The following is a 15718-nucleotide window of genomic DNA, read 5'->3' as shown; positions in this document are numbered from 1 at the left end:
ATGCAACAAAGATTATGCTATTTGAGTTATGATGTTTCTGCCACCTCATTAACTGGAACTGCAGGGTAAACTCTAAAAAGGATTTTCAGCTTCACTAAGGCATGACAGCTTCACAGCTGGCAACTATTACCAGAAAACTGGTGGCACCTGATGAGGGTAGGCGATGCCCTGTGGCTAGACCTACTAGAAGTACTAATGATGGGAAGAAAGAGAGAAATAAAAATTGCTTCATTAGCCACCTTCTGTATTCCCAAGACTACGCCATGCACATTCACATATGTTATTTGATGTAATTTAGTACTCACAATAATCCTGCATTATAATGATGTCTAGTTTATGTAACTTCTCTGAACCTCGGTAAATTCATCACATATGTAGAAAATAATATCTACATTTCATAGGGCTCAGAATTAAGTGAGACAAAGCTTGTAAGTGCTTCCATCCTGATTTTTACTATAGAATAGGCACTTGGTATATGTCAGCTCCACTCACCTTTTTATTAAAGCAGAAGCTAAGGTTTGCCCAAGTCTGCACAGCTATTAAGGTGCAGGGCTAGAAGGATGTAGAAAAACAGGAACCCTCATAATTGCTGGTACAGCCACTTTGGAAAACAGTTTGGTGGTTTAAGGTTCAACATAAATTTGCCAAATGATACAGTCATTTCACTCCTACATATACACCCAAAGAAAATAAAAATGTATGTCCACATAGAGACTTGCATATGATTGCCCTTAGCAGCACTATTCATAATAATCCAAAACTAGAAACAGCCTAAATGCCTAAATGCCCATCAACTGGTGAATGGACAAAGTGCTGTAAATTCAGCAATAAAAAGGAATAAACTATGAATAAATGCTGTAACATGAATGAACCTCAAAAACATTATTACTGATGAAAGAAGCCAGATATATTATATGATTACATTTACAAATAATATCCAGAAAAGGTAACTCTATAGAAACAAAAAGTAGATTAGTCACTGCCGGGGGCCAGGGATAGAAACATGGATTAACTATAAATGGTCATGAGGGATTTTACTGAGGGGATAAAAATGTCCCAAAACTGATTTACGGTGATGGCTGTATAGCTTAGTTCTTTACTGAAAGAATCATTGAATTTTATACTTAAAAAGGATGAATTCTATAATGTGTAAAATATGCCTGAATGAAGTAATAAAGAAAAAAAAGAACCAGGGTCAGGCTTTGAACTATCTCCCAAGACCTTTGCCTTAGGTCCTGTTTTGCACATATCCTGTTACCAGCTAAACAGCTTCTAGCTTCCAACACTGCAAAAACCATAAATTATAAGAAATGTTGAAGCTGTTTATCCAGAAAAACAGTCCATCTTTTAATTTACTTTCTACTTATAAACTCTAAAATACTTCTAGATAACACAACCCCTTAAAAGGACGGGGGCCATTTTAAAACTGTACTTTATTACTGACTTAATTCTTTTGATATCTACTTTCATAATTATGTATTTCTATTTTGCTTACAGGCCGCTTTTATTATACTGTCTCCATCTGTTCCACTTAGTACTTAGCTGCTTCTAAGGCTACAGGTGCTAATTATCTCTTTAACACCTCTCTCCTACTGACTCCCATCTTTGAGTGTCCCCAAGTTCCTGCCGGCTGAAAGGATCACTCCAACATCAAGGGCTCCAAGTAGAGAACATGAAAACCCTGTAGTACGTACATTTCCATTATCACTCCTTTCTTGAGTACCTATGAAGTACTTTCAAAGGGAGAGTGGGTAAGTTCACTGCCTGAAGTTCTCCAACTACACCTGACTGATTCATACACTTTGCTACATCTTAAAAGAACGTCTTTTCTCTTCCAAACATTTTGACACCCTCCAACAAAACAAGGAAGCATAGTTAAGTAAATCTTACCCAAAATCATTGAATGTTTTATCAAAAATAATACTCCTCTTTGCTCAGTCACCCCAACCCACCCCAGATTTGGTGGCTTCCTCTCATTCATTTCCGTTCACCTGTGCCCTTCCATGATGAGGTGAAAAGGTTAGGAAGGATATGGCCAGGTTGGGCGCAGTGGCTCACGCCTGTAATCCCAGCACTCTGGGAGGCCGAGGCGGGTGGATCACGAGGTCAGGAGTTCGAGATAAGCCTGGCCAATGTAATGAAACAGTGTCTCTACTAAAAATACAAAAATTAGCCAGGCGTGGTGGCAGGCACCTGTACTCCCAGCTACTGGGGAGGCTGAGGTGGGAGAATCACTTGAACCCGGGAGGCAGAGGTTGCAGTGAACAGAGACCGCGCCATTGCACTCCAGCCTGGGTGACAGAGTGAGACTCTGTCTCCAAAAAAGAAAAAAAAAGGAAGGATACAGCCAGACACCATGTGCCTCCTGCTGTGATACATTAGAGAATACACCACCCTACCTATCAACATTCTGGCCTAGAAAAAACTGAACCTGGATGTAAACACGTCTCTAGACCTACCAGCTTTGAGTGTCCCCAAGTTCCTGCTGGCTATTACTACCAGCTTACAGTAATAGACGAAAGAGGGAGAAACATGTTACACAACACCATAAGGATATCATCAGCAAATCTGCGAGTACAAATAACACATTCACTAACTGCGAGCTAAAAACAAGGGAGGAGTCTACTTTGATTAAAAGAGATTTTAGAGCTATCTCAATCAAATGCAATGGGTGGGCATGATTCGGATCCCAATCCAAACAAACCAATTGCAGCAAATGGATAAGACAAGCTTGGAAATGTGAATGCTGGATATTTGCTATATTAAGGAATTGTTCATTTGTTTTAGGTTTGATAATAGTATTGCACTCAAGTTTTTAAAAAGAGTTCTTACATTTGAATGACAAATACTAAAGCTTTATATGGGTGATGTCTGAGGATTGCTTCAGGATAATGTGGTGAGGGGAGGAGTGAAGAATAGAGCTAAAACAAGATCAACTATGTGTTGATAATTGTTAAGGAAGTGTGATATGTAAATGAGAGTTCATTTCACTAGTCTTTCCACTTTTGTGCATACTTAATTTTCATAATAAATTGTTTTAATACAATTTTTAAAAATCCATAAACAATATCCAGCAAAAGTCTCTCCAGTGAGCCTGAGATAGTGTTGCTGTAATAGACCTCCTTAATAATAATTCATGATTTTAAAGATATTAAAACTGGGCAAAGAGGAGGAGCACACAGGTAGATTCAACATCATTAGAATTTACATCTGTTGTGTGTATTCTTGGGATGTACCAAATGTTACATAATTTTTTTTAACATAGGGATACGGAGAGAAGGCAAGATTTTTTTTAACAAAGTAGTATGTCTTAAGAAAAAATTTGACACTCTAGTATTTAATTCATGATATTTTTCTTGTGAGAATGTTAGCTAAAACCTCCCCTCAACTAGTATTAATCATACTAATACCCACACATGGGAAAGCAAGCGGGAAAAGCAGTTAAAATAGGTCCATAGTTTACCTCAGGCCAGCCTTGTCAATGCTCAGTGTTGCTATTCATTCTCTCCTTCACAGTCTCCCTTATTCACTTCCCCCTAACCCTCAACCTTTGGGAGTATCTGAAGGCCAACTGCAGTAGGACAGCTGACCCTGTAGATACTTTACTGTTCTCTCTGTCCCGCAGCCTCAGCCAATGAATTTAAGATGTGTTCCATGTCATCTGTGGTCCTTCAGTGTTCACCTAAAACAAACTGTCCATCCTTAACCATATAATTGTTGACATATAGCTATGTTCCACATATCTAAATAATCTTTTGTATCTTTCAAACTATGGTAAAATAATGACTTATAGCAATGCTTTTGTGAATCTAATAGACTTTAAATCAAGTCTTAACATTCTGCAGATATTAGAATTGGTCTGTAACATGGCATGAGAGTTGTTCCTCAGTGTATATGTACCATACTTTGATAGACGGGAACATTAGGCATTTAATGATCTGAGACTCCACAGAAGTAGTGTCTCTCCACTATGGTGGGGTCTTTGAAAATGATCTTTTGTTGTTCCATGGGCCATGTGTCCATATTAGGCCACCACACCTGGTAAATGTGAGCAAGAGAATTGAGGGCAGCTCTTGCTTGGCCATTTGATGGCACTGGTTTTGTCATAAGGCAGCACCATAGGTACCTAAGAAGTGCGTTGACCTGTGATATTTTCAGATACACAGTTTATTGTTGGTGGATACAGCAACACTCACAAATAAAGGAACTACAACAGGTTCTCACATAGCTGGACATAGCTTCCCACGCAACAGCTGAGGGTTGTTGGAGCCTGCAGAGGGAGCCCTTGTATTAGGAGATAATGAACTGACGTGCGAGCAAATTCTAAAGTCGCCATTGGTAACAACATCTATCACTTTCCTAAGACGACAGTCTTAGCTTTATCTCTAACCCCTGCACCCACTCTCTCAAAAGAAGAATAATGGACCGTTTAGATGGCATACCACTTCCTCTTGGCCCGCAAAAGGGATTCTAGATGGGAGATACTACTTTCATTTTCACAGGAAATGGCCAAATTCAGGACTGTCTGCAGTATTTGTGCATATGAACTTAACAAATGATTCAGTGAAGACTACCTAGACCATAACCTTGCAGAGCGGATAATTTTAACTCCTTTAAAAATACACATCATCTTATGATAGTTCTAAAGCCCACACATTGAAGCTTTCCCTTTTTAAAATGAAAGAAGAAAGAGGAGAGCAAACACATTCATTCATTTTCTCATTAGTAAATCTTCACTTTGGTTAATATTAAAACTATTATAATAAATAATAAATAAAAATAATACTTATTAAGTTTATTATGCAGCAGGAACTTTTCATTCATTATCTTACCTGATCTTATCAACATCAACTTATTCCATTTTACAGATAAGGGAACTGAGGCTACAGCAGGATACATGACTTGCCAAAAACCAGGCAGTCTGAAGCAATTCAAACCCAGGTATGACTCCAGAACCCATCTCCCATTTTGATGTTGACTGGGACTAGATGCAAGATGCTAACTTTTCCATAGACTTTCTTCCAGCTGTCATTTAATGCAAAGACCTCGGCTGTTTGGCTGTGAAACTGTAAAAGTCCTTTCCCTACATTGCCAATCACACCCTCTCAAGGAGAAGAACATCCTGGATTATAAGATTCATCCTGTATTACACAGGTCCCACACGACCTGCACAAGAATCCAGCCCTCTAAGTCTTCCCTTCCCATTTTCCATCCATTGCTAATCCTTGGTTTTGCGGTTTACTCCAATGTGTTAATTGACTTCATTCCAGATCTCCTACCTATACCAGTTCTTAATCTCTCTTCTTATCCATCCTACAATGTGTGTGATTTGGCACATACACAGCCATAAAATGGCTACTACCACTAATTATATTTTAATATGTTAGAATTCATAAAGGTGTTTTACATACATTAGTCTATTAATTTATCATAATAAACCTGTGAAGTAGGCATTATTATCCCAAATCACAGATAAGAATGCTAAGCCTCAGGGAGACTAAACGACTTGCTGAGGTCACACAGCTAATAAGTGGCAAGGTTTCAAGGTGGAGCAGTGACAAGGAAACAACCCATTATACCTTATTAGTTTTCTAAAAATATCAATACAATATTTGAGGAAATAATCAGCCCATTAGATTATTTTCCTCCCCCTCACTCCCCCACACACACTAATGAGGCTTTAATCATACTCTCTCCCTTTGTGCCAGCTAAGTTCCTGCCACTCTTTGAGAAGAAGGTGGAAGCAAGATATACTTGTTCCAAAAGTGATTTCATGCTTTTCTACTTTGGGGACAATAAAAGCAAATTAAATTCACTGTGAAAGAATCAGCCTCTTAAGGATGTTCCAAGGAATGGTACTCTAAAGATTCTGCTAAATGATGAAACTGAGGAATGACTGGGTTTTAAAATAAGGTAGAAGTCAAAGTGATGATAGCAGATGCCTTATGTTTCTTTCTTTCTGGTTTCTAAATAAAATTAAGATATAACTACTCAAACTACCACAAACATAGGCAGAACTCTGGAATGAATTACATAATTCCACCTATGTCATGTGTTAGGACCTCTAGAATACCTCACTTGTGGTAGCTAGAATGTCAATGGAAGTTTTAGAGGCTTTTTTCTAAGCATATGCACATATTGGCAATGTGTATTGATTATTGAATGACCATTGTCATATGACTCAGTCATTTCTCAATGATACCATTTAATATGAATAGGAAGACAGTACCAACTGTCAGCATGATCATCATGGGGATGAGAAAATAATTATACAAATGCTAGAAAACAAAGTTCTCAAATTGCTACAATTCCTCTCAAGTATTTTTTCACCTTTAAATTTCAAAGTATTTAAAAGTATTTTCAATTACTTGAATCAATTTATCTCCTAAAACTTTAATATTCACCCCCAAACAGCTGTATCTCATAGTCCCTGACAATTTTAAAACTTCTGATTGTTTTTTTTCCTTTTCTCAAAATCATCTCATCAAAGATAAGCAAATGATGGCCTTTTGCCAAGAACTTCATTGGAGAGGAAGAGTCTTTCTTATTTAGCTTGGTTAGAAACCTTGAAAACAGAAATATTGATACTGCCCCTTATGACAGGGAGAAGAGCAGGCTGTCTTGTACTAAAACTGAATATAATTTTCCACTGGGAGAAAGTTCCTCCAAGTCTTCATGATCAAAAATAACAATATGTTTATGGTGATGTGGGCGATGAATGTTAAGGGGATTTACCATGTGTCTCCAGGGCTGAAGGAAAAGTACGTACATACTCATAAGAAGAGAAATACAAAGCTAGGAAAACAGCAAGGAGAGATGAAAGCAATATTGAAAGTCATGAGGTGGACTAGAGTGCAGCTCAGATTTTAGAGATCAGGCATATAACTGCATTGAGGAGTAACCTTGAAAAGTCACCTTTTCCTGGTCTTGGATATGACCCTTTCTGAAACCTCTGGGTCAAACTGCCTAGCGTCCAAACTTTGTATGGCTCTGGCTTTAATTAGTTCTGTTTTGGGCTGATTGTCCAGGCTGAAGCAATTTTGCAGTCATATTATAGGGAGGTGGCTTTCTTCAAGTCCACTTTGGAATTACATGCCCTTAACTTCATTATTAAGTCTGTATCCTAGGCCAGCCCTCCTTGTTGGGCACTGTTCAAAAATGGAGTTCCTTGTCCAGTCTATGTCTGCCAAAGGAATTCACACATTCCTAATGCATCTCTGTGTGAATCGGTCCTCTGTTCCACCAATGCCTGTTGGTGGAGTGTACATATGTGAGCCATTGCAGAGAACAGAGGGGCAATTCAGATGCTGGGAACATTTTTAGAATAATGATACTCAGTGGAATTCCACATAGACTTGCATTTTATGGCTATGGGTCACTTTTGTCAAATAAAGCATGTATTTACAATACTCAAACATTTAAAGTTACTGAAAAATATTTAACTCTTTTGGGTTTGGGGTTTATGCTTCTCTTTAATGTTTATATAATTTAAGTTTTGACAATAGAAAAGCTAGGCTGAAAGGAGAAACAATCCAACTGCACACAAAACAGTGCCTAGATAGAAAATGGACAGCATAGGAGATTGAGCATCTGTGGATCAGGGTAAGTTATGCTTTCTGCCCTGATTTATTCATCCATTTAGTTTTTCATTCATTCATCCATATCCATAGCCCCTCTCATATACAAAACAAATATAGTATCAAGAATGTTTCTATTGTAAAGAGGCAAGTTGCTAACCTTCTGGTTCTTCATTTCTTCATCTATAAAACAGGGGGACTGTTAAAAATGTCATAATATTCTGGAAATATTTAGGTAATATATAATCATGACAATGATAATAGTAATTATACCTGTAATAACAACCACAATCCAACAAGTCTTTTCTGCCAACAGACTTATGCCAACAACTTGATGGTTAAGAGGTCCTAACCCCAAATCCAGGTTAGATCTCCTCTGTGCAAAGATTAGGCTAAGTTCAACCACTCCAAGCCTTTGGAGAGGGTCATAGCTTTTTCTGTGATGATCCAGCTCCCAGAGAGGGCCTGAAAAAAGGTAAGAGACGGGCATGGTAGGCTGTACCTGTCCTTAGTGAACTCAGGAGAGCCACCTCTTATATTCCTTTTCTATGAGGCCAGAAATAAACTCTTATATCAGAGACATCAGGAAATCAGCCCTTATGCTACATGTACCTTACAAAGCTTTGGGGGTGAAAACACAGGAACAGAGTTATCTGCAGCTCCTCGAAGATAAATGAGATGTATGGCATGTTTGCCCTCAAATCACAAGAAGTGCTCTTAATATCTAAGGCTCCAGTGAAGAAAAGCAGGCAGTGATGGGTGGGGCTTGGAGCTTGGCTTCCCCATCAATGAGCCAGGAGATTGGATCCAGGAGTGAGGACACTGGATGAGCACTTCCCACTTAGCAAGAAACCAAATTATCAGTTCCTTTTCCCAGCATGTTTCAAAGGTGAGTTTAAAATCTATATCTCCTCTCTCCTTCAAAGTAGTAGTTTTTACAAGAATTTTAGAAATATCTCAGAAGGTCTTGCCGAATTTGAATTAAATTCAAGGTAATTGTATCTAGAAGGACAATAACCACTGATGTTGTAGGGAATTTTTCCACTTGGAAAAAAGCCACAGAGAACCACAAGGGTGCTAGATGTCAGGGACTGCTTTTTATATGTTTTGAAACACAGAAGCTTTGAGTTTAATGTCTGTGTCATATGCTAAACACATGTGACCTTAACTAAACAGCACCAAAACCCACCATAAATTCATCGTCAACCTTAATGGTTTCCTCATTTCAAAACACATTTGTTTTGTAAGTTAATGCCTTAAGGCCACAATTTTAAGGCGACTACACAAAGCTTAAATGAAAAACATGTCAGGATCCATATGGCTATACTACCACACACACATATATACAGTTTCACTGTCATTTTAACTCAAAAGGGGATAAATTTTGCACACATTTGGGTCCTGTGCTTCTGCTGCCATGGACAATTTTTGGTATTTTCAGAATTTCCCGTACTTTACCAAGCAAGAAGGGCAAAGTTAACTGGAATTATCTTCCTTTCTTTGCCAGTTTCTGTCTATGAATCTCTCTCTCTCTCTCACACACACACACTCTCTCTCTTTCTCTCTGTGCTCTGTGTGTGTGTGTGTGTGTGTGTGTGTGTGGTATGTGTGTATGTGTGTGTATTTCCAGAAATTTTCTTCAGAAAAAAAGGCCACATAGAGATTTTGAGGCCCCTATAAAAAAGGAGAGATGATTTTTAAAGTTACTTAGAAGCTAGTATTTTCTTTTAGACTTTCCTTTATTTTCAAGTTTATGATCCAAGTTCCCTTGATTCTAAGACCAGCTCACCCTCCTAACATCTCCTTCCAGGGCTAGAGAAATTCTGAACAACACAATTTCCATGGGAAGAGACAAGAAGCAATGGAAGGAAGGAAAAGCAGGTGAGAGGGAGGTGTGCAGACAGGTAGGTCCTACCTAGTGCTCTTCTCCCCGGGCTCTGCCTGCAGCTGGAAGCAAACCATGGACTGCCGCTTCTACTCAGCCTCCCATGTGGGCTCACACAGACAATGGGAGTTTTACTTAAGATACATCTTCTGGCAGCATATTAGCCATTTCAAAAAAACAATAGGCAAGATGAAGTTTTGAACACTTTGTTTCTTACCTTTTTCCCCCTAAAATGTAGATGAAGGCAAATACAGGGGACTTTTGGAGGAAAATGGCATATGCAATCATTTAGTAAATGTTTTAGTCTGTATCTTAGATAATCTGACATAGTGAAATATTCATAAGAATTGGGTTTTTTATGTTTTTTTTTTGAAATGGAGTTTCGCTCTGTCGCCCAGGCTAGAGTGCAGTGGTGCGATCTCAGCTCACTGCAACCTCCGCCTCCCGGGTTCAAGCAATTCTCCTGTCTCAGCCTCCTGAGCAGCTGGGATTATAGGCGTGCACCACCACGCCCAACTAATTTTTGTATTTTTAGTAGAGATGGGGTTTCACCATGTTGGCCAGGCTGGTCTCAAACTCCTGACCTCAGGTGATCTGCACACCTCAGCCTCCCAAAGTGCTGGGATTACAGGCATGAGCCACCACACCTGGCTAGTTTTTTAAATGTTCTTTATCTGTGCCTAAGTGCCTGTATTTATTATTATTGCTCAATGTAAAGCAGTAACATAATCGTATAATGTAATATAACATCATGTCTAGTTATATAAAAAATTCATAACAATCTACTCTGTGAAAATGTAAATGATCATCTGTTTCCATTGGAATACACACATTCTAGTATATATTTAACATATTTTATTTCATGTTTTATTTTACACAGAAATACGCTTCTACTTCCCTAAATATTCAATATACAAGTTTTTACCATTGTTTCACTCACAGCATAAAATATGAGGTTTATCTACTGAATTTCTCTTTTTTTTTTTTATTTTAGGATTTTGACAGGTGCTATGCCTTAAAGAAAAAAGAATACATCAGTACCCAAATTTGGTGCAGTTTATTGATACAGTTGAGGCTTATTCAAGGATCTGATGTAGTCCTCAGTCAGACCAAGCCAGATCCTTCATCAAAGCACCTCGGGTTTGTCCTGTCTGTAGAGTGTACACAGCGCTTCCAGATACATCCTCATTGGACTCTCATCATTACCCCCAGAAGCAGAGATGAGGCAGCTATCAAGATTCCCTTTTAAAGATGAAATTTAGTGCCATGGGTCTCCAATCTTTTATTCTACCTGGGAGAGGGCAAAGAGGCACTTCTAAATTTTGTGGCAGGGGCAAAAACCAAGGGGAGAAGTTGGCATTAAGCACATACAACATCTTTTCTCTCTAATGACCTGGAAACATTCAAAAAACTAAGTAAGTAGATGTATTTCAAAGGAAAAATTCTCCCTTTAGGGTAATATTGATCATTTATTCATTTTCCATTCATTCAACAGGTTGTAGAGCTCCTACTGAATGGTACACCTAGTTCTGGTGACATGAATTTAGGAGGGAACAAACCAAGAAGCCTGCCTCCAGGAAAACCCTCACTCTCATGGAATATGCAGAGGAATAAATGAGGAAGATGATCTCAGAAAGTGATACACGCTACATGGAAAACATACAGAGGGGTTGGGTAAGTAATGCTTTCTGTATGGGTGGTCAGGGAGGTGAGATTTGAGCTAAGCTTTTAATAATCAGCCATCCTGGCAAGTCCCTGATGCAGGAATGAGCTGAAGTAGGGCAGGCCATTTTGGCTGAATGTCGGCAGCCGGGGAGAAATGACATAAGCTGCAGTCGGGGCATGAAGGATCTTCAAGGCCATAGGAAGTGTTCAAAGTCTGAAAGAGAAGCTACCAGGGTGTTTCTAGGAAGGAATGGTATACGCTCTGATTTATGGTTTTAAAAGACCACTCTTCCTGCTAAGTTATAGGAGGACAGAGGTGGAACAGAGGGAAGACCAATGAAGAGGCTATTTTTACAGCCCATGTAAGAGATGACATAGTCTGCCTGGCAGAAGCAGAAAGAAAAAAGGAGCCAGAGTTGAGGTATATTTTGGCGGTAACATTGACAGGATTTACCAAAGGACTAGGCGTGGAAGAAGGAGAGGGAAAGAAAGGGACAAAGGATGATGCTTAATCCTTCTGGCTTGAGCATGGGAGAGCCATTTGCAGGGTTATGGGGCAAAAATCAAGGACCTTATTTTGGATTATTTTAAATTAGAGATGTTTGTGAGAAGCCCAAGAGGGGATACATGGTAGGAAATTAGATACATGAGACCGGATCTTAAGGGAGAAAAGATAGGTATTTGGAAGTCATCAGTGTGTGGACAGTGGTTAAAGCCATCGGGCTGGACGAGAGTATCTAGGGAAAGAGTACGGCTAGAGGAGAGAGGAGATCTCTGACTTGAACCCTGATCTTGGTATAAGAAAAGGAAGCAGCAAAGGAATGCGAGTTGCTATCAGAGAATGAGGACCCAAACCATAAAGTTAGTCTACATGTTCCGATTAGTTCCCCAGGAAGTCTATAGATAAGGGCAAATAACTTTATCAATTATTTCAGACACCTCTACTCTTCTAGCTGATAAAAAATTTTATCTTTACCAAAGTCACCTACCTATAGGTGCACTCTTAGAAGCTAGTACGTTGCCTACTTTAAAGTCTTACCTTTGCTCCGGTGTCTCCCACTCCACGTAAACCCATCGGCCCAGGGGGTCCTGGTAATCCACGAGGTCCCTGAGATGACACAGTAAGGGAGGGAGTGAGCATCCTTGTAGTATTCAACACTCAAAAAGGAGGGAGGGAGGGAAGAAAAAAATGTCCCACTTACAGGCACACCAGGATAGCCATCACCTTTGAGTCCTGGAGCACCCACTGGTCCCCGAGGGCCTTGGACACCCTGGGTAAATTCCAACATCAGTGATATCATGAGACTCAACTATAAAACACTTGGTTAAACTTAAGCATAACACCAACTCAATATGCCAATGGCCGATTTCTAACCCAGGAGTTAGAAAATGACTTATTGCTAATATTTTAATTCTTAAAATTATAAATGTTTAGTGCATCGTAAATCAAGAAGAAGTATAAAAAAGAAAATTTATTAAGCACAATGTGAGAAGAGTAGAAAAGAATACATAGCAAAATTTTGAGTGTGGGATAACTACAGTTTCCTATTGTTGCGTTAAATCTATTGTCTTCATTAATGGTGCCCGAATTATACAGGGAATAAATAAACCCAGATGAAAATAAAAACACATTAATTTTTCAAAAACAAGTTATGAAGGGATAGAGTTTGTGATTCATATCTTGAGACCTAGGAAAAAGTTGTAAATATTGTTTTACAGTGATGACCTTAGGCATCAAAAACTTTTAGTAGCAGCCCTTAGTCTCCTACAGAAAGAGCAGGGAGGGGTGATTACTGTCCTTTAGACAACAGAGTTTTCTAAGACTTATAACTGTCTCACAAACAGAAATCAGAAAATTTCTGACTAAAGTAAAACAGGGAGAGAAAAAAAAATTAAGAAGGATCTCTTAGAAGACTACCTGCAAGTGGCCGGGTGCAGTGGCTCATGCCTGTAATCCCAGCACTTTGGGAAGCTGAGGCGGGTGGATCACTAGGTCAGGAGTTTAAGACCAGCCTGGCCAACATGGTGAAATCCCGTCTTTACTAAGAATACAAAAATTAGCTGGGCATGGTGGCGGGTGCCTGTAATCCCAGCTACTCAGGAGGCTGAGGCAGGAGAATTGCTTGAACCTGGGAAGCTGAGGCTACAGTGAGAAGAGATTACACCACTGTGCTCCAGCCTGGGCGACAGAGCAAGGCTCTGTCTCATTTAAAAAAAAAAAAAAAAAAAAAAAAAAAAAGATTACCTACAAGTCCATTACACTTATATTTAAAACTTGTAATACTTCTTTTTACAACACATTCCACCGATCTGTTACTGGTTGATGACTCTTACGACAGCCCTTGTCAATATGCAGCCCTTGTTTTGATAAAGAGCTTCTCATGTTTTAAAATATTTATGGTTTTTCTTTATATTGGGAGGAAACTCTAACAACAGGCAGACCTTTGTTTTCCAAGAATGGAGAAACAAAGTAGCAGGACTCTTAAGAACTTTCCTTATATGCAAGCAAACTCGGAGATCAAATTGCCATTATTCCAAGTGAAAATACTGCCCAAAGTCCAACTCTCAAAAACTATTCTCAACTATACACCAATAAATGAATAATTGACTGGGAACAGGGGAAAATTTTTTATATACTCTTTAAGCAATCAGAAACTTTATTTTAAAAACCATGAATGCAACAGTTGTTATTTCCTATTAAATCTAAAAGGCTGTTTTTATGTGGTTAACCTTCTTAAGAATGATCATCTTTAGGAAATATGTGGCCACTTATAAAAATTTAACCTACTATTCATCATCAACAAAAACTCAAGGTGATTTTTTAAAGTTGAATGAGAGAAAGGAAGCCCATGGTCTTCAGGACAGGTAAATTTTGGTGTATTCCAACTACGCGGAACTGGTCACTTCTCAGAACCAATTTTTTATGCTATTCCAATTACATTTAAGGATGAAGCTCTAAACATTTGCATATAAAACTTGTCCCAAAATAAGTTTTCCACTTATCTCCATGTTTACACAAGGAGAGGGCCAACAACAAACTAAAGCAGTAACTGCTCCCTGGTTGAGTTAAAAGGAAAAGAATATTGGAATCAAAATTTACTTTTCAGTTTTTATTTCTACGGTCCAAACTTAGAACAAATTATCAGCAGCTGCTCTTGTTTAACATCTGACACCACGGTGGAGGGGAAAACCATGAAAACACTCACAGTTTACAAACATCCTTTTTATAGAGATCTTTGTCCTTGCTCCTGCAAAAATCTCAGGTAGCTTGTTACTTCTGTTATTAATAGGAAATATCAAGGAGCAAGAGGAGGAGCAGGTTTTTATTTTGGACTCCTTACCATATTTTTATAGATGGAATTTTGCCACTTGGCTTTTCTGTACTGGATTCAAGGAAATGTCCTACAAAGTTATTTACTTCAAAGTGTTTCTCTCATTCAATAGAAATTAGGGCAAAAATGGAAACCTAGTATTTTGAAATCAGCTTTAGGGGGCATCTGGGAGACCCCTGAAGTATTACACAAAATGAAATTAATGTGCTAAAACTTCCGTCAGACCTTCAAAGGTGTGTATGACCCTCCCAAAACTGAAAAACTAATGAACTAGGAAAGAACGACAGAAAGAGTATCATTAGAGTCCAGGGGAGTAGCAAAATGATTGGGTGAAGAGGCAAATATCTTTAAATGCCATCACCTATAATGCCTAATAATCATCAACAGAAAACAGGTGAGGCCTATAAACTCTAGCAGCACATTTAATTGGATTGTATTCCTATTGCAAACAGAAGTATAAGTAGAGAGAGATGTGTAAATCGGATTGTGAATACACAGCTTCAATCTATCAAAATTGTCATGCAAATATAATTGATCAAGGTCATAGCTGTAGTTTTCACATTAGAAAATTTGCTATTGTCTCCATGAGCTGTCTATATAGCTTGTGTTTCTAAAGAGAGTGGTCTACATAGTTTGGGTTACCTTGGGATCTGGGGGAAGTAGATGAACAATTCGTCCAAGTTTGCCCAAGATTTTCCCAGTTTTAGCCCTGAAAGTCATGCGTTCCAGGAACCCCTTCAATCCCGGGCAAACTAGGGCAGCTGTCACTCTAGCAGGGAGGACTGTTAGAGCAATAAAAACAGGGGAGGCTCAAGATTCTCCCTTTACCTTTAAAAAGAACCACTCCAATTTATGTCAGTTTTATACAACAGGTTTTGCACCATATTTTATTTTAAAAATGACTCCATGTTTTCTTCTTTTAACTTTGAAGGTCATCAGTTTAGTACTCGAACCCTTTTATCTAGATAAGACAACTTAGTATGGGAGAATATAAGCAAGTTTCAAAGCTACATAACAACATGCTATAGATTTTAAAAGTGCTAATGATGGGGCCCTGAAGCTTGTCCTCTTAAACAGAGATATGCTGGTTGACACCTAGGAATGCTATACATGCTAAAGTTTGCTGTGGTGCTGGGTATAGTGTGAGGAGGAAAAATGGTGCTTCGTTGCCATGAAAAACTAGATATGATTACAGAAACCTGATTTCTTCTTAATTGTTGTCTTTCCCTTTGAAATAACTCAAAAGGATAAATAAAGCA

General features: G+C 38.7%; 1 protein-coding gene across 1 annotated transcript in view; it reads right to left on the bottom strand.

Annotated features, from left to right (window-relative positions):
* COL28A1 (collagen type XXVIII alpha 1 chain) overlaps positions 1-15718 on the bottom strand; it is a 164083-nt gene that overhangs the window by 53363 nt on the left and 95002 nt on the right. Inside the window, exons 24-25 of the mRNA XM_054496646.2 lie at positions 12330-12398; positions 12167-12235 (exon numbers count right to left, since the gene is read on the bottom strand). Of these exons, the coding sequence (XP_054352621.1) occupies positions 12167-12235; positions 12330-12398 (138 nt within the window). The remainder of the gene's footprint in view (positions 1-12166; positions 12236-12329; positions 12399-15718) is intronic.

Source organism: Pongo pygmaeus, chromosome 6 (assembly GCF_028885625.2).
Source record: "Pongo pygmaeus isolate AG05252 chromosome 6, NHGRI_mPonPyg2-v2.0_pri, whole genome shotgun sequence".
Taxonomy (NCBI): domain Eukaryota; kingdom Metazoa; phylum Chordata; class Mammalia; order Primates; family Hominidae; genus Pongo; species Pongo pygmaeus.
This window is presented reverse-complemented; position numbering and strand designations above follow the sequence as displayed.